The 19,937-nt window shown below is 40.7% G+C and overlaps 1 protein-coding gene across 1 annotated transcript; it reads left to right on the forward strand.

The window, feature by feature from the left end:
* Positions 1–989: 989 nt before the first annotated feature.
* hps5 (HPS5 biogenesis of lysosomal organelles complex 2 subunit 2) lies at positions 990–17,306 on the forward strand. The gene is made up of 23 exons (XM_012851984.3): positions 990–1,154; positions 2,752–2,894; positions 3,342–3,452; positions 3,783–3,847; positions 3,965–4,157; positions 4,419–4,549; positions 4,972–5,190; positions 5,266–5,337; positions 5,443–5,531; positions 5,823–6,001; positions 6,458–6,616; positions 6,742–6,901; positions 7,901–8,018; positions 8,374–8,520; positions 10,887–10,955; positions 11,052–11,614; positions 11,741–11,861; positions 12,084–12,233; positions 12,314–12,433; positions 13,252–13,365; positions 13,456–13,562; positions 15,955–16,246; positions 16,547–17,306. Exons 2-23 carry the CDS (start codon positions 2,787–2,789, stop codon positions 16,605–16,607), a joined length of 3,348 nt encoding a protein of 1,115 aa, XP_012707438.2. The 5' UTR covers positions 990–1,154; positions 2,752–2,786; the 3' UTR covers positions 16,608–17,306.
* The last annotated feature ends 2,631 nt before the right edge of the window (positions 17,307–19,937 follow it).

Below are 19,937 nucleotides of genomic sequence, written 5' to 3' on the forward strand. Positions count from 1 at the left end.
ATTGTATATGAGTCATTTGATACAAAATGTCAGCAGCACAGAAAAACGTTTTTGTTTAGTTTGTTTTTACTGAAGCTGTCAGTATCTTTCATGACAGATCACTATATTGGATTTTGAGATCAAAGTTGATGAGAACCCCCACCCTTTTGTCCCCCACCTGTAATCTGAGGGCCTACATGCCAAAATCATTCATACGTCTCACAGATACAGGTTTTGTCATAATTTTCACACATGTATTCTGTCTGAAGGTCACGTTTGGATTTGCCTAATTTGAATCCAACAGCAAATCTTTGGTTTGAACTGATGATTAGGTTCATGGAAACAAGACTTAAACCTTAAACCTAACCTTAAATACTTTGCTCTTAAAGATAAATCATTAAAATAGTGGAAACATGCTATACGTTGTTTAGCGATTGTAAACAGGATGTTAAGTGCTGTATTGTCAATAAATATTTTTCAAGTGGTTACTAAAAAGGATATACATTTTTTTTTTACATTCTTAGTTAAAATTCAAATAAAAACCTTTATCTTTTAAGGAACATCTACAACATTTTCTCTCAGGGCGATGATTAATTCTGATTTGAACTGGACTTGTGTAAAATTAGTCTTTTTCGTGTATAAAGAGTTTAACATGGAAAATGGATTTGAGTTTCTCTGCTGAACACGATGACGGATAATGACAATGTATTTTCTCTCTATTTTTATGTTTTTGTTTTGTTTTTTTTTTTGTTTTTTTGTTTTTTTTTTTAGAACAAACTAAAGTAAAAACAGGTATAACTGTGATGGTACTGAGAAAATCTTTGTTTATAATGAAGGGTTTCTTTTTGTATAAGGCTCGAAGACTACTGACCCACATCATCCAGAACGTTTTAGTTGTTTTCGTGTTTTTTATTTTATTTTAGGAGTTCAGTTATGTTCTACTTCTGAGCCACTAAAGCGCATAAAGCACTAGTTCAAAGCAACGCGGAGCGGCCGAAAGGAGGCTACAGCGCCGCCTGCAGGACAGGAAGTGACCCACTCGCGTCAGCTGGGCGGCGGTGAGCGGAGCTGTCACGGGGTCTCCCGGCTGACCGCCGACTTTCTCCTCAAAACGCCCCAAACCCAGGGATGTGACCAGAGAGCCGTCCAGGCTGGAGCGTCGTCCCGTCCGTCCGGTGAGTTCAGCGGGCAAAGCCCCCGCGGCCAGGTCATCCCGGCGGCTGTGTTTATGCTAGCAGCTCGCTAACCCGCTGGTTTAAAACGGAGGCTGGAGCGAGCTGGCGCCGTGGAGGTGAAAATGGCATGAAATGAAAACATGTTTGGACGGAACAAATGCAGCGCTTTTTGGGTGGTTTTGGTGGCGTCGTTAGCAGCGGAGGGTCTCGTGATGCGAGCCTCTACCGGGGGGAGCCGCCCCTCGTCCAGCTGCCCCCGGTAGAGGCTCCGCTGCCCGAGAACGACACCTGACTTCAGCGGTGAAACTACGCCGAGACTGTGGAGAGTTTGTCAGCAACTCTGATTTAGGGCTTTGTGTTACTTTTAGGTCAAAAACAAGTCAGGCTTCCGATAATCTAAGCTTAGATTTGTAATTAAAAATCCATAGCGACACAGCTGTATGGGATTCAGGAACTAATATTCTTTTCCAAAGTACGGAAGCGTTGCATTTTTTTTTTTTTTGTTTGTTTTGAGAGCTAAAAATGTTTTTCTTTTCTTTTCTTTTTTATTGCATCCTAAATGTTTTTGGTGTCTTGACAGAATCTGATGTCTGTCTTTTTCATACCTGGATTTAGTCACTAACTAAGTCAGCTAAAACTTCTTCATTGCCTTAATAAACATTAATGTTTAGCAAGTGCTAGTATAACACTGCCTAGAATGGTTTATTTTAAATTAAACTGCCTTAATTATACTTATTTTCTGTAATGAACCTCAAATGTATTTCAAAGTCACTGCAAAACAATTAAAAAGTGTGAGCCTGGTGTAGACTTGCAATGCAATTGTGTTTACCTTCCTTCAACATTTTATGACAACTCATCTATAAAGATAAAGCCCGGCGCTCAAGTTAAGGTGCCAAAACATTTTTACAATCTTTCATAAGTATCTGTGTAGTGTGTAGCCGTCCCATTCCCATCCTGGCCTTTGTAGCAGTTTTTACTTAAAGGATTTCAAGGACGTAACAATTTGGTGTACCTCCACACAAAGAAATACAATCATATAACAGTGGAGCACTAACAAATACCAGGACAGTGGTAGGAGTTGACTTTCCAGCATTTTCCCTATTATTATTTTTTTTACTTCTGTAAATTAGGAAGCAGTTATTTAGTGTAATGTTTTGAAGAAGTTCCCCTTAGCCCACCGTCAACAGTTTCCCTCAAGTCAACGCAGGCGGCCACAGGTTTAGTTTCACTTCTCCTTCCTCATGAATTCACGCAAAATAATAAGAAGTCAATCCAGGCCAGACTATGTCGTGATGTAGCTGTTGGTTGTCAAAACGGACACAGTTTCTTCTTTGTGGTGGCAATGAGAAGAAACTACTGAACTGTGAAGAAAAATGTGGTTTTAAAAACCGGCTGCCTTTTTCTTTTTTCTTTTTTTCCACAAGCAGTTTCTTGTTCGACAGCAGGCTAAATAAAGTCACGGCTGATCAATTTGGTGGGGTGGGCCTGCTTAGTGAAAGTCATGTGACGTCCCACAGCGTCACATGTCTCCATGTCAGCAAACACACACTCTGCCCTAACGCGTTGTTGTTGTTGTTGTCGCTCTCTTCTCGCTCAGATTCGGGCTCGGTTGCAGTCGGATCAGCTGTGAGGATGCCTCTGATCCCGCTCGTGCCTGAGCACCACAGTCACGTCCTGGCAGAGTTCGACTGCCTGGACCCGCTGCTCTCCGCTCTACGTTTTGACTCGGGCAGGCTCAAGGTAGACTCAGATCGTCAACTCAGCTCACATCTAATAAATTGTCCCAGTTAAAGGACATACAGAGACTCCACGGGTTGTTTTTGATGATGGACAACATCCTTATATCATATTTGATAAATTGGAATATTGTCGACAAGTTATTTCTATTTCAGTCACTTAATTCACTGCTACACATTGTAAAGAATAATTACGCTCAGAATGGTGTTTTCAAGCCTTTATTTCTGTTAGTTATGGTGATCTTTTGCTTACAGCTAATGGAAACACAACATTAAGATCAAAATATTACGTCAGACCAATATAAATCTTTATAACACACAATTACAGGCTTAATGAAGAGTATGTTTAACACCTGCTTAAAGGTTTCTGTTTTCTACAGGGTATTGTGCGTTCATACTGTGACTGTTTTATGTGGAGCACACTTTTGAATGTGACTGTGCTGGGTTTCAGTGTACCTGTCTGGCAGTGTCGAGGAAGTGGCTGGCGCTGGGAACGTCAGCAGGAGGCCTGCACCTGATTCAGAAGGAGGGCTGGAAACAGAGACTCATTCTGACTCACAAGGTAGATCTTTTGTCCCTTTTTTTTTTTTAACAGGTCCGTGTGCTGATAACCGACACAAATGCATATTAAGGGAATTGTCCTAATGTTTTTACACCATTAATAGACCATCTGGACAGCCAAATGCACACACATTTACGTCACTCTTCAAAAATGGTGAAAACCAAGCTTCATTCTCCTCCGGCTGCACATCTTTGTGTTGGTCTATCAAATAAAGTCCTAAAACGCATTAAAGTTTATGGTAAACGCTCAAGTGATGTGAATACTTTCTAACCCACTGAATAAGGAAGTTGTGTCCGTGTCTTTCACCTGGTATGACCTCTTCTGTCTCAGGAGGGATCCATCACTCAAGTGGCATGTTGCCCTCACGATGAAGATTTTATTGCAGTTGCAACAAGGTCAGTGTATTTTCCTTTTTCCTCATATTTTTTTTTTTTAAGGGTAAAATCAGTCTGACGTGAACTTTCCTTCTCACCTCGCCTTTCTTCTCTGCATCCTTACTGGCGGCCGTCCAGTCAGGGTCTGGTGGTTGTGTGGGAGCTGCAGCTGGAGCGGCGTGGCCGTCCAGAGCGCGTCAGCGTGTCGTCGGAGCACAGAGGCCACAGCATCACCTGCCTCTGCTGGGATACCAGCGCGCTTCGGGTTTTTGTCGGGGACTCTGCGGGCAAAGTGTCCTGCCTGCGGGCCGGATCGTCTAAACATGGCAAGGTACCGGCGAAAGCTGATGTTTTACACCCCAAAGGGAAACAAAACGTAAAGATGTTATTCATAACTATTACAAATGTGCTTTAACTGTCTGGTAGCTGCATTTATAATCTCTCTATGCTTCTCCAATAGTTTGTGATGGTTTTCTTGAGCCCAGCAAACTGAACCGGTGTCGGTCCTACTTTCTGTCATTCAGCCATTCCTGTCTGATTTATTGTAGAGTCTTCAAAAGTATTCCTAATCCATTCATTTTTTTTTTCCTAGGGGTCAGCATTTGTTATCTTTCCTGTCCAGACTATTACTACTGTTGACTCCAGGGTGGTTCAGCTTGGATATCACGATGGGCGCCTCCTAGTGTCTTCTCTTAGTCGCTGCTACCTTTGTGACACAGAGAAGTGAGTATAGCTTTGAGTCCCCGTCTGTCAGACATTAATGAAATATTCCCAACAACTGCAAAGGTAGAGGAAATGCAAATTAAAACATTTCAAAGTGTGCATTTTTCACATTGTAGAGCATCCTAGCGTTGCGTAGAGTATCTGTACGCCACTTTGGTCACTGTTTTTAGGTGCTTTTAGAAGTGAATTTGGATTGGAGGCAATTTAGATATGCTTTGTTTTATTGAGAATATTCAGTCTGGTGTTTTGACATTTGACTTTAAATTAATTGGAAACAGCAGGGATCTTTTCTCTCATGTAAAGTATTAAATTTGAAGTTTTTGTCGACTTTAAAAGCAGCATTTGTTTATTTTCTTCTTGCGCAACATAAAGTAGTTTATTAACTTCAGGTATTTATTTTTTTGTATGTTTCTCGCCTGCAGGGAGAAATTCTGGCGTGTGGGTAATAAGGAGCGTGACGGGGAATACGGAGCCTGCTTCTTCCCCCAAAGCAGGGGCTTATTAGTGGGGCAGCCCCCGCTGCTGTACTGCGCCCGGCCGGGCTCACGAATGTGGGAGGCCAATTTTAACGGCGAGGTTCTGAGTACCCATCAGTTCAAACAGCTGCTCGCCTGCCCCCCTCTCCCTCTAATCACTTACAGGTACATTTAGTTCTCCCTTACTCTATTCCAAGAAAGATAAGACTTATAATGTGTTTTTTGTGCATCCTTTTGCAGAAATGAACCAAACTACAATCCAACACAGAGGGGTCCGCAGTCTCTTGGCTTCCCTAAACTACTTTATTTTGGGTAAGCTCCAAAAAAAGCCTTTTAGGGTTTCGGTTCTGGTCTGAGTTGCTGCGCGTCACGCAAACCTGTCGGAGGACTAACTCGGCTCTTCGTGCATCTTTGCAGGGACCAAAACCTGCTTACTTGGACCGATTCAGCCATTTATGTCTTCACACCTCACAATGGACAAGTCCTGCTGTGGACCGAAGTCAAAGGTTTGCGTTCCAACCTAAATCCCTGTAGCAGCTGTCGGGAGAAACTCGGCTGGCAGACGATTATTTCGCTACGAACTTTGTCTGCAAGGATGCAATTACATGGGTGTCATTCCGAGAATAAATTTTATCCAACAAGAAAATCAAAAATATCAACGTCTACATGTTCATGTTTATCAGACAATCATTAGGAAACAGAATAACTAATAATTTAAGTAACGGAACTTCATGCAAACCCTTTGTTTCAGTGCAGTTTGTTCTAAATGAAGGTGCTGACCTGAACTTGTCTTGCAGACTTGGCTGATGTTGCGGTCCACCGCAGCGAGCTGTTCTGCCTCCACGGCAGCGGCCGTCTGTCCCACCTCTCCCTGCTGTCTGCGGAGCGCTGCGTGGAACGTCTGCTGCGCAGAGAGTCCTGGACTCTGGCTGCTACCGTCTGCTGTATGTTCCAGCACACAATCACGACGAGCAGGGTGAGACGTCTGGTGAATGACTTCACCTCTGTTTGGAGTGGAACATGGCGTTGCTTTCCAGGTTTTCCTGTTCTCAGACATTTATATTCTTGCAATCTTTGGCAACCAAATACAAGACTTACCTTTTAGGTAAGCTATAAGGCAGCAAATAAGAGCTGATTTTGTTTAATTCCGTTTATTTTTCAATGCCAAGTCACAAAAAATGTAATCTAAGGGTATTTGTTGGAAACCTAAAATGTTCAAACCAGTCTATCATTTCAGTCACAATAATGATGTTTTTTAATCTGTTCAGTAACAAGTTTAGTTTGAGCCAAATAAACTGCCAGTTCAGGTCAGACAGACAGACCGCATTTAAAGCAAGCATCCAGAGAGTCAGCATCCAGTTATTTTGGAAATAAGTTTTTACTAACCAGGCGCTGTTCAAAGTGGGATTTATAGAATCTGTATTTAATTCAGGCCAGGAAGTCCATTCCCATCGACCGCCTGGAAAGCCTGAAGTCTCAACTCAGCCCCAGCACCCAGACGGAGCTGATTAACCTGCTGGAGGAAGTCATCCTGAAGCTGGAGCCGCTGGACTCTGCGTCCAGCAGCCGCAGGAGCAGCATCTCCTCACACGTAAGATCACAGAAGTCTGAGTCACTTTTCTTTGGGATCACAGACCTGTGTATGACAGAAGCACACGTTGTTTTTTAATTTTATTTAGCAAATATTGACATGAAATCTAATCCATCATCATCTAGGAGAGTTTTAACGTGCTGGACTGCGGGATCTACCGAGTGATCAGCCGCAGAGGAAGCCAGTCTGACGAGGAGACGGGCTCCCTCATGAATCAGTCCGTGTCGGAGGAGGAGCGCCTCAAAGAGTTCAGCTTCGTCCAGGAGGAAGATCAGGTGGATCATGGTAAGGAGCCGGCTCTGAGCCCTTACATGCCGTCAGGATCAGTGTTGTCCTTAGACTAGATGTGAAACTGCACCTTAAACTCGTCTGCTTGAGAGGGTTCTAATGCTTCTGCTTTAGTGTTTGACGTTTTGGGATCAGATCAGTTCATTGTTAGACATTTTTTATCTTAGTTTGATTATTGAGTATGCTTCTGCACAGATTTGAATCAAAAAACTCAACTTCATTGTATTTAATCCCTCCACTGAATTTAGTTCGTATTAATATTACAGAGTGATGGGAACAGTTCCCTACTGCATTTATATCGGAAAGTTTTGAACACGTCTTAGGTAAAACAATGTTCTGTAATAAAGATCTGTCCATGTTTTTAATACTAAAAATGTGACCCTATTACAATTTGTCTTTTTTCTTTTTTTTTTTTTTACTCGTTACTTCTCTCTTTTTATGTCACCTATTTATAAAAATACGGATTTGTGTGAATGCGTGAAGCAGGAGGAAATCTCTTTTCTGCCACTGATTATGCTGTTGAATAAGAGTGAAGTTATTTTCAGTTTAACACCCGTAGGACAAAATCAAACCAGAAGCTTTTGCTAAATGAATCAGAAATTGGTGCTTGAAGCGTTAGTTGCTGCAAATTGTGAAAATGTAAAATGTCTGATAATACCTTGACTCTTATTCTCTTTGTATGGAAATATTACTTGTTTGTGAATTTCTGATGCTTTGCTGCTGCGCCTCCTGGGTTTACTCTAAACAAAGCTAAATAATCAAAAAACTTTGTCATTTCTGCTGAATCGTTTCTCATAAAATGTCTCCTCGCTTCCACTGCATCTCACGTTTTGTCACCATTTTGGTTTTGTGTTTTATTGTTTCGTCCGGTATTTGATTCACGGTCTGTCTGCAGTCTCCCTCCGCTTGCACCATGTCCACTGCCTCTCATCGTTCCCCTCCAGCACTCCATCCATCTGTGTTTTTCCTCCCACTCCTGCCCCCGTCTTTACTCAGATCCACAGAGCGGCGAGCGCACGGAGGCCGACCGACCCGACCACAGCCTGCAGTTCCACCTTCCACTCTCATTCCGCCCCAAACCCCCCCGCATTGCTTTGCAGGCCGTCAAAGACAGGTGAATGAAAACCAAAAGAATCACCAGACAAACCAGATGCCGTGTGCACATGATGCTCAAATATAGAGAACTATAATCCTTTAAAAAAAAAAAAAAATCTTATAACAAGAATCAAAACTGAAGGGCAGCTGTGATTCAAGTGGCACACTTCCTCATTCCACTGAAAAAAATCTTTTTTTTTTTTATTTGTCTGCATAGATGTACATTTGTGTCACCTTTCAACCTCAGCATCCTACATTCATTCTTCACATGAAACCGTTGGCTCGCTGTTCTGCTTCTTCTCTGTCTGCCATTTTCATCATTTTAACTATTTAACGATGTGAGTTTCTTTTACTTTTTTTTTTTTTTTAATCAGTGTTTCTAGTTTTGTCAAGAAGACGACGGAGAAGATCAACACCCTCCAGATGAACTCTGAGCTCCGACATCGACCTGAATTTAAAGAGAGCGCACAGCCCGACACGTTAACGCCCGCAGCGTCGTACTCTGAGGAAATGGAGAACGAGTGAGTCTTTGAAATGTCACCTCATTAAGAAACTTAAAAAGAAAGCCACCTACTACAGTGTCTTTCGAATGTTTTGATGAGCTTTTCAATTCTTACTTTTTTAACGTTGCAACCGAAAGCTTCAGTCTAATTTTATTGGGATTCTACAGGATGAGACCAACACAGAATAGTATATAATTGCTAAGTACAAGCACAATGATGTATGGTTTTTACAGCTTATTACAGATGTATATCTGAAAAGTGTGGCCAGCATACGTATTTAACCCCTCAGTCAAAACTATGTAGATCCATCTTTGCTGCATTTACAGTTGGGGATTTGTCTTTACTACCTTTGCAAATCTAGACTGAATTTCTTATCCCCATCGGTCTTTATAAAATAACTCAAGCTTTGTCAGATTGGATGGAGAGAGTCTGTGAACGTTGACTTCCAACTTTTGCCACTGACCACAACTAGATTTATGTCTAGACTTTAACTAGGCCATTTTAACACAAATCCTTTTATCTACACCTTTCCACTATGACCCTGGCCATATTTTTGGGGGTGTGTCCTCCTGGAGGTTTAAACCTCTGCCCCATACTAAAGCCTGGACCTGGGTCAGTCTATCTTCCCATCAACTTTGACCAGCTTCCCCGTGGCTTCTAAAGAAAGCCATTCCTACAGCACGATGATACCCCCACCAGGATGTTTCATGGTTTGGATGATGTGTTTAGGGTGATGTGCAATGATAGCTTTCTGCCACACGTTGCATTTAGTCCATAAATTTAAATGGTCTCACCAGAGCACCTTCTTCCCTTGGCTGCCTTTCTATTTAATGCTGTCCTTGCCATGCATGTTAATTTAAGTTGACAGCTTACAGTTGTAAACGATTTCCATTTTGCTCTGGAAGACGTTGAAAATGTTGGATATTTTTTATATATAGCAAAACTCTTCTTTAAACTCCAGCTTCAGCCTTGGTCTGTCTGCTGTGTTATCTGGTCCTCATGATGGTAATCTCTAACAAACGTCTGAAACCTTCACAAAACAGCTGCACAGTGTTTATACATGGATGGTTTAACATGCAGATGGGGTCTAATTAGTAATTGAATGAACTGTGAATGCAAAAGGTCTAACTGGATGCTATTTAGGGCTCTTTGAGGAAAGGGGTCTGAATACATGCGCACTTTCCGCCTTTCAGGTTTTTATTTAAGAAATTATAGAAATTCTTCTCAATTACCTTCTATGTTAGATTTATTTAATACATTTCATTGGTTTATCACTTTAAATATCGATATGTACTGCAGCTTATGGTTGTATTGTGACACAATGTAAAATTTCATTGGGACATGAAAACTTTTGCAAGGCATGCTATTAGGGCTGAACAATTAATTGCATTTGCAATATAATCACAATTTAAAAAAAACCCGCAATTTCCATATCGCAGGTCTGCAATTATTGGCTAAATAACAATGAATGAATGGATGGATGACACACGTCCTTTAGGTGTTGGTAATATGTTTAAAGTGGGTTTGCCTTCACATGAAAGGGAAGAGGCTTTCAGCAATGAGATGATCTAATTTTATTACTTGTTTTAGAGTTTATATAATCATACTTTTTTTTTTTTTCAGAAACATTCAGGAATCTCACCATAGCATTAAGTCCCGGTGAAAAGTTGGTTGCACTTTATGTTCAACAAGGATTGATGTCCAACTTACAAAGCTATTTTGTTGAATAAGAATATTCTTATTAATGAAAACAGTCACATTTCTTATTTTTAAATAGTTAAAAAACAACTTTTATCTACAGGCAATTTTAGTTGCTTGTGGTTAATTTAGAGAAAAGTCCAAATTAAATTGCAATTGTGGTTGAAATACATCACAATTTAGATTTTTGTTAAAATCGCACAGGTGTGCTCTGTTTACGGCTTTCACAAAGAGAAGTGAATCTACTCTGATGGTTTTGTTTTTTTTCTGCTTCACTTTTTTGTAAAAGCACTTTTTTTCCCCCACTCGTTCTGCACACAAACAGTTCATGCTTTCACCTTCAAATTGACGCCACAAAGCGCTGTTTGTAAAAACCCAGCCGTCAGAGACGGTTTCTTCCCTTAGGCTGTCTCTGATGAGCACAATTAACTTCTCACAGCCTCAGTAGTCAGCTGCACTGCTGTGGAACACAACCAGCTTATTTACACCATTAACCTGCATTTATTTAAAAAGTGGCTACCTAATATGTTCATATTTTTTTCTTTTTAGTTTTTTGATTTCCTCTCACGTTTATATATTTTATACTTGATGTCTGTAAACTTTGAGCGTGTGAAACCAACATCAGATTCCTTGCTTGTACACGCAATCCTGGCCAATGAATCTGATTCAGATATTTGTCTTCACAGAGTTTATAACGAAATATCTAACGCAGAGGCTGATATGGACGAACTTCGTTCAGCAACAGAGCAGGCAGTGTAAGTACTACACATTTAGGATCTAGGATTTTAGTATTTTATTATTATAATTACCAGTAGTACCTGTTCTTTAACTATTTTTTTTTTGTTCATCAGCTCACAGGTACAGGATCCTTTGGTGGTCCTGGATCCAGTCTGCCTTAGAGAAGCTCTGTTGGAGTGGCTGTCAGTGTTGGAGCGAGTAGTGGGCCCCGCCGATCTCCTCTCAGCTTCTGTGACCGATCCAAACCTGGATGGATCGGCTGAAGAGAAATGGGAGAGGGATTATCTAAGCTCTGGCACAGAGCAACAAACCGAATCAACAGAAAGTGTCGCGGTGGAGGAAAAAGAGGCAGAGCTCGGAGAAAAAGAAGTCCTGTGTGAGAAACGGCAGACGTCAGAGACGGCTGAACACGTCTCTTCACCAGAGAATCACCCCGAGCCGGTCCGAGTGACGTCTCCTGTACCTTTACCATCCGATCTGGAGGCTAATCTCACCGAGCTGGCCACTCTGCACACGGAGCTGAGCTGCTTCAGGAACCAGCAGGAGGAGCCGGGATGCTCAGCCTTCCTGCGCCGCTACTTCTTTCTGCTGGACCAGGAGCGAGTGAGGAGAATGTGTCTGCTTTGTTACCAGCAGCAGCCCGAGATGATGAACTCGTTCGTCGAGGCCATGCTAGGTCAGAAACGGTCTCTCTTTTTTTTTTTTTTAAAAGGGACTGGATATTAAAAATAAACACTGCAGTTTAACCGATTTGTTCAAACAACAACTCCAAAGTTACACGACTTGTTTTTGTTCCGCCTAGCGCTCACTCAGTCCAGCAAGGTGGTAGAAATTATTCAGAGGGGTGATTTGCTGAAATCTCTGCGTAGCCTCAGAGAGCTGCAGCCATGGCGTGCGCCTCATCTCCTTGCTCACTTCCACAGGTACCGCCATTTGTTTCCGAAGTGTCAGCACATCCGATGTATTTACCATGACCGCTGATGTTGACTTTTTAAAACAAGTTCTGTTCAGGCATTAATGTAGACGAACTGTTTTAGTACGTTTCTGATTCCATCAGTTCAGCAGTACTGACAGCAGCTAATGTCCAAGTTAAAATGGAGCGAAGTGCTGCAGCTTTATAAATAAAGTTTTCTGTTATATTGCAGGCTGTATGAGAAGCACGGTGAGGCAGCTGTACGCTCCTTTTCCCAGTTCTATCCCATAATAACGCCTGCTGACGTGGTGACGGTGGCTCAGCGAAGCCACTTCCTGGCGTACCTGGATAATCTTGTGCAGTCAAGAGCTGAGGAGCAGAGGTGTGTCTTTACGCTCGTGTTTTTGGCAAACGATTATAGATGTTTTGTCGGGAGGATTTATAGCCAATCGTTTCTGTCAGGTTGACATTTCTGCAATCGCTTCTGGATCCTGAATCTCTGCGACAGGATTGGCTGGAGCTGGCTCTGACACACGATGCCCCGCAGCGTACTGATACCCTGACCTCTGATGGAAGGCCCAGGTATTAAGCTTTGATGTGTCGAATCATTGACAGCAATATTTAGACATGCAGAGAGAAATTGGTTGGTGTCCAAACTTTTTGGTGTCGTCTCTAGAACTACTAAAATTAGCCGTTTTCAGTTTTAGCTAAATGTGTACAATAAAGCAAGAGGAAGCACAGGAACGTGAACATTTGTTGGGATTTGATTTGTGGCTTATAAAAGAAATCATCTAGACTGAGAAATATTTAAGATTTAACATTCTTTAACCGTATTTTCATACCGAGACAAGGATGCGCTTCATTTGAAAGACAGAGAGACTCACATGGGACAGCAAAAGGTGTTTGCTTTATTCGTTTCAAACTTTCAGCCTCTCTTATGAAACGTTATTGATTTAGAAATATTTTCAGCCTTTGGAAATGTTAGCTTTAAGGTAAGGATATCCATTCTCCAGATAACACAGAGACAGGTGATTGTAGTAATGCTATAGCTGCACTAATCCCTGATAGAAGACACTAAAGACACTTAGGAATGTTTTTTTTTAATATAAAACCTTATCTTCCCCACATAATTGCTGCGATCTTAACTCTGTTTATAGTTAATCTCTCAAAGCGGAAAGACAAGAGAAATGTTTTGTTTTTTGTTTTTGTTTTTTGTTTTTTTTACAAATTGGATTTGTTTCAGATATATATCAGCAGGTCATGCTTAGAGATTGGAAATTGACCACAAAATTCTAGGTGAATCACAAAACATCATCTTATTTGTAATTTTAGATTTATTTAATATTTAATATTTTATATTAAAGAGAAACTCAAGTGTCAAAGCATGTTTCCTGCTACAGGTGGCATTCACACTGCTTCACTTGGGGCTACGGGCGTCTTTTGTCCTTGCTGGTTCGTCTTCCTGCGGACCTTTCCTCTAAAGAGAAGATGAGCGAGATGTGCCGCAGTCACGGGTATTTCTGACACTCACCGAAGGGGAAAAGTTTAGCGTTTGTGATATTGTTAACACGCGGCCTTTAAAATGTCTACGCATGTCTACACAGGTACTGGATGGGCTACCTCTACCTTTGCAAAGAGCTGCAGTGTCGCAGTGAAGCCTTTTCCACCATCTGTCAGCTGAATGACATCAGCCTCCTGGAGGATCCTGAAGGTAAAACTGTTTCACAGCAGCTCTAAAGATAATCCAATTAAATAAATCTCTTTTGGGTTTGTGGTAAAACGGGCCTTTAAATTCCAGAGTTTACTCTGTTGGGTCATTGTCAAATGACAATCCAAATATCTAAGTTAAACGTTAAAAACCCAACACTAAAGCGCGGAGGAGGTTTCATCTTTCCAGCACCCGCGGTGCAGCCTCGACTTTCCTCTCCAGATGGTTTTACAGACATTCACACATTGAGGCACGTGACCAAAACATCTCGCATGTTACCATCGCTAGGTGGCGTGCGTCAATCTTCAATCGACAACAGCTCAAACATTAAACTCAGAAGGAGTAGAGCCAGTGAGTCGTGGGACCTTAACTTACCATTTGTGACTCTAAGGGTCTGTAAATTTAGTCTGACTATATTTGTTTTGAAGCCTCATTATTTCCACCCCCCCCCTTATGTTTAGAACTGAAAAGCATTGTAGATGAAAGGTAAAACACTTTGAAGAAATAAGAGACTTGTTTCCTTCTATTTTGGTCCTTGGGATAATTAAATAATACCAATAACTATTTAATCTCTCTGTCTCTAACATCATGCTGCCTTTTGTAAAAAGAACCATTAAAACATGGTTGTTGTGCGTGGCTCGACAAACTTTAGCTTCTTGTGTCGTTATTCTTTTTGAATATGCATTTTACAGGAGTAAAGTTATCGATCTGTGATTTAAATGGCCATTCAAAGGCACCTACGCCTCCTAATTTGACGTCTAAGGCATCTTCTGGGAGAGGTTACCTGTAGCAGTCAGCATCAGACAGCCGGACTCCTTTTGAGGCTATGAGCGCACCTCGCTTCGTCTTCACACCGGCGCTCTTTCCGTATTCAGCGTGAATACTGCCGACTTGATGTGCGTAGTCCTTCTGAATATTGCCACCGTCGGCTTTGCCTCACAGACACAGGCGGCACATTTACTCGCCGCAGGCATGCAGAGATCTCTGAACAGGGCTGCGTGTTGGAGCATCTCCGTTTCTCATTAAGGCGGCGCTTCCGAGCAGAGTAGCCAGTTCTCCATTCGAAGGACTCTTTTGAACTCCACATCGACCTTTTCCCATTTAACTTCCTGGATGTTCTATTGTTGATGGAAAAGCTGATTAAACCAGGTGACAGGTGTGTGTGTGTTTTTTTTTTTTTTTTTTTTTTTTGTTTGTTTTTTTATTGCCCACCTAAATATGATATCAATGTTATGCCCTATTATGTATCAATATTAATCAGTGTATCTTTAAAAAAGCCACCGTACATGTACAGGACTGTCTCAAAAACTTAGAATATTGTGATAAAGTTCTTTATTTTCTGTAATGCAATTAAAAAACATGAAATGTCATACTTTCTGGATTCATTACAAATCAACTGAAATATCGCAAGCCTTTTATTGTTTTAATATCGCTGATTATGGCGTACAGCTGAAGAAACCCAAATATCCTATCTCAAAATATTAGAATATCGTGAAAATGTATACCAGTAGACTATTCAACTAATCACTTGAATCGTCTAATTAACTCGAATCACTGCAGGGTTTCCTGAGCCTTGAAACACACTCAGCTTGGTTCAGTAAACTAAATCACAAGTATGGTAGTGGTTAAGAGACGACATAAGATTCTCACAGTAACTGGTGTACTGACCATGGCATTACTGTCCTTGATTGGCCTGCCAATTCCCCTGACCTGAACCCCATAGAGAATTTGTGGGGTATTGTGAAAAAGAAGCTGAAAGACACCAGACCCAACAATGCAAATGAGCTAAAGGCCGCTATTGAAGCATCCTGGGCATCCATAACACCTCAGCAATGCCACAGGCTGATTGCCTCCATGCCACGCCGCATTGATGCAGTAATCTGTGCAAAAGGATTCCCAACCAAGTACTGAGTGCATTAATGGACATTTTCAAATGTTTGATTTTGTTTTGCTGTTATAATTTTTTTTTTTTACTTGGTCTGAGGAAATATTCTAATATTTTGAGATAGGATTTTTGAGTTTTCTTCAGCTGTACGCCATAATCAGCGATATTAAAACAATAAAAGGCTTGTGATATTTCAGTTGATTTGTAATGAATCCAGAATGTATGACATTTCATGTTTTTTAATTGCATTACAGAAAATAAAGAACTGTATCACAATATTGTAATTTTCTGAGACAGTCCTGTAAGTCAGACAGGTGTCTTTTTTTTTTGTTTTTTTTTTAAAGAGCATCAATACTCTTTTAAAAAAAATAAATAAATAAATAAATAAAGAGCATCAATACTACACCAGCTGATATGGTGTTTACTGCCTGGGTGACAGCCTCCTGTAGGGCATAGACGTCTAACTGTTTTCATGTAGCGATGATCTGTGGTCATTTTAACACGTTTCAGGTGTTGAGCCTCAAAACCTGGACGAGTGGAAGCTCCTGATCCACCTCTGTCAGCAGTACTGCGGTTCGACAGACTCGCCGCTGGCCGCCGACGTGAACGGGAGCTGCTGGTCCAATGGCTCCGCGGACCGCGAAGGAAGGATCAGCCCGGAGAGCCTGACCCTCATGCTGGCCCGGACGGTCGGACCCGACCGAGCTCTGGCACTGCTGGACGAATGCGGCGTGCAGGTGGTCCTTTCAGCCCACTCCAAGCTGGTGTGTGACCTGCTGAGAGTGGCAGAGAAGAGACAGAGGTGGGTCTGGCTGTTTGTGAAACGAGATAAAAACACGGGGACGATAATAGAAATGACCCAAAAGCACATTGTTGGTGTTTTTTATGCAGGAATTTGCTCAATACGAAACAGTTTGTCTACTAGATATAAAGAAACAGTCTAATGACCAAACGTGGGGAAATCCTATGTTGATCCACCAGTTTTTACTAGTTTGCAACTTTCTTGCTGAGATACTGTATATTCCTCTAGATTTAAAGCTAAAACATCTTAGTGTTTACAATAACAGGTTTGGAGTAATGGACGTTTTCTCTTGTTTTTTAGGGCCATGATTCAGACCATGCTCGAGCGCTGCGACCGGTTCCTCTGGTCTCAGCACGCCTAAATCCGGACCGATGCATCAATTACTAACTTGACACCTCATGTGAAACTTCACTCTAACTGCTGTTTAAGCTCGAATCTTATGTATACACTGTGATTACCGTCAAAGCTAAAAAAAGAAGGTACCTGCGCTTAAGTGAGAAGTGTTGTCTTTTTAACTCATTCATGCCATTGACTCGTCGATTCTGTCAGTATTCGTATGCGTTACTGTTTGTAGTCTATTTCAGACTCATCCTATTGCATGCTTGCACAAGTAATAAATTATCCTGCATCTTATCTGTTATCAAAGGCCAAAGATATCATCTCTACCTGCTTTGAAAGAAAAAACTATTATTTATATATACATATATACATATTTTATTTGAAGCAATTAAAGGATGGTGTTAAAAGCAGGTTTTATCAGGTAAATAAAATTGTGAAAACATTTTTTTTTTTGTTTTTTTTTTTTTGGAGTTTATAGGCTTTTAGTGACAATGATTGCGAACAAACCCTGTGACAGTATTCTGCTTACATGTATTTAACTCACAAAAAAAAGGTTTACTCCTAAAAAAGGTTTACTCCTAAACCCTAATTGTAAATGTAAGCGTAAAATTACATGTACAGCAACTATTTGCATGTAATTAAACTTGTTTGGAGAATCCACACAGCTAGAAACCAATCTGTAAACCATTTCATATCTATGGGAAATAAATATTTGAATTAATGTTTCAAGCTTATTAATGTTGACACATTTAAAAACAACTGCAACACTGGCCAAGTGCTTTACATAAAGTAAAAAAACAGCAAACTCTTGTAGTGCAGCCAGTGAGTACAGATGTGTTTTTAAATGAGTTGGGAAGTGCTAAAAGCATGGTTCACCCCCGTTTTAAGTCTCTACAAGGTAAAAATGTTTTCACTTCAGCCAAAAACCTCAGTTTAATAAAATATCGCCTCCAAATCTTCAACATGTGAATTAACAACGGGCTCCAGGCTTCCCAGGTCTGAATTTGATGCACTGCAAAAACCAAAATTAGGGACTTTTGTTCTCATTGAAGTTGGGAAAGTTTTTAACCCATCCAAGCCTCGACCTCACTGAGACATTGAAGCGATGACTTTAAAGAAATAAAACGGCTTAGCTTTGACTGAAGGTAACTGAGCATCGTCAAGCAAAAAACAAACTGAATGTTTATATGTTTTTGTAAGTTAAACCTAAAAGCATTTTATAACCAGAAAATCTAATTGACCCCAGAATGGCACCCTGAGGAACTCCTCAAACGAGGGGAAAGAAATAGATTCTCCAAGGCTTATGGAGAAACCTTTTGTCACAAAAAACAAAAGAACAGAAGAGGCTCTTGAATTAGTAGCTAATTGAAGATTATCAAATACAAATGAAGCGTCGTTTTGGTGCTGCAAAGATATCGTGTGGATTTAAGGACTGCAGCTGCACAAAAAACTATTATTTCCATAAGTTTTGAGAGGAAAGGAAGATATAAAATGGGCATATTGTTAAAAATCCTTAACATTTCTGACCCAATAGATTTAAAAACTTTCTTTAAAGTTGGAACAAAATAAGATGACATCTTCCTGATAAAGATTGTGACCTGGAAATGTGCTTACTTGCAAAGGAATGGACAGTTACTAGTTTTAATTGAACTATAGTTATATAGCATACATAAATTCTGTTTTGGGTTTTTTTGCAACAAAAAAAGTAAAATGACTAAAGTGAGCAGCAGATCAAATCTATCTCCCACTGTATTTTATTATTAATACGGGAGCAGAATGTTTTATTTCAAACCTTAGAGCATGAGTAATGTGGGTCAAATGAGATCAAATTAATAACAGAGTAATGAAATGAGGTCAGTGACCCATTTGATGCTATCCCACACCTGCAGCATCAAAGAGGCCAGTTTTGGCAAGGTGAGGTTTTCGGCGTGTCAAGTTTGACTTTTAAAGCCTCAAACTGGGCAAAGTTGCTGAGTGACAACTCTGAGTAATTAACTGATATCTTTATGGATTTCCCCACCTTTTTTTTTTTTTTTATGTCACATTCAGCTTCTCGCTATTTCCCAGAATCCCTGCCTCCCTCGTCTTCCCGCTCATCCACCTGTATGTGTCACTGGCACAGGGATGATCAGATTAAAACTGCTGGCACGACACAAACATGAATGCACACTAAATGTGTTCATACTTCTTAAACCTTTTAGAATTTTGTGACAACAAAACCATTACTTTAATTCATTATATCGGAATATTTTAAAACCACCACAGGGTATAGTGTGTAACTATGTATTACATAGGAGCACAGAGTTGTCCATAGTTGTAAAAAAGGAAGAAAATGGATGCATGGTTTTCAAACATTTTTACAAATAATAATTTGAAAAGTGTCATGTGCATCTTTTTACTCTGATATCCCTAAATAAAGTTGCAGATGAAAGGAAAGGAGAGATTTATACCTGAGTTTTGTTTTGTTTTTTTCCTTTTTCTGGTTAACAAATGGATCTACTCCAGCGGACCCCGCGGGTTCGTTGCTGCAGCTCCTGGGGGCTTTGCACTGTGGCTGCTGGGGGGTTTCCTGGAGCTCTTCTCTGGGATGGGGGAGGCAGCTATCCCTGTATTGGTCCTTCTTGGTCTCCTGTGCTCTCAGGGGGCCTTTCAGGCGTCTAGGGTTTTGGTCTCCCCGAAGTTTGCCTCGGCATCTTTGGCTCCTCACAACCACCATTGAGCATTTCTCTTATAGACAAACCTCACATATACAAGCACACTGTGAAACACCCACAGGTAGGATCTAGGTGTTTATAGATACAGTTTAATCCTGACATTTGTTTTGACTGCCATTAAAAACATGTTGAATAATACTGTGTATTTTTCTGTGATGTTATCAAAGGCTTTGGTAGCCTTGATGCCTTTTTGGTTGGCTTTACTGTTCTTTTTATATCTTTCTACAGGTGTAGAAGTAGACTGCAATTTTTTTTTTCGCTGCTCTATTTTTGTCACCTTTTCTCTTTAACATTTTGTCTCATCGCTTTCTTTCTTTCTCTTTTGACTTTTTCGATTCTGGGTTTAATGAACTTGAAATAATCCATAAAACGTTTTTTGGCTTGTATATGAAGCGGAGCATTATAGTGGAAGCAGTAATGACCTGCTTGTGAAAGTAAATCTGTTGGGCTCTCTTTGGCATTAAGACAGCAATTCTTAGTGCTACACATCCAGGCAAGACAAGTATATAAAAAAATAATAATTTAAAAAAGGGACTATCTCTGTCTTGTTTTGGGTGAAATTTTTTTTTAAATTACCACATCAACATGAACACACCAAGCCTACTGTGAAGGATAGTAGTGAAGGCATCAATCTGTGA

The sequence above is a fragment of the Fundulus heteroclitus genome, chromosome 2, assembly GCF_011125445.2.
Source record: "Fundulus heteroclitus isolate FHET01 chromosome 2, MU-UCD_Fhet_4.1, whole genome shotgun sequence".
Taxonomy (NCBI): domain Eukaryota; kingdom Metazoa; phylum Chordata; class Actinopteri; order Cyprinodontiformes; family Fundulidae; genus Fundulus; species Fundulus heteroclitus.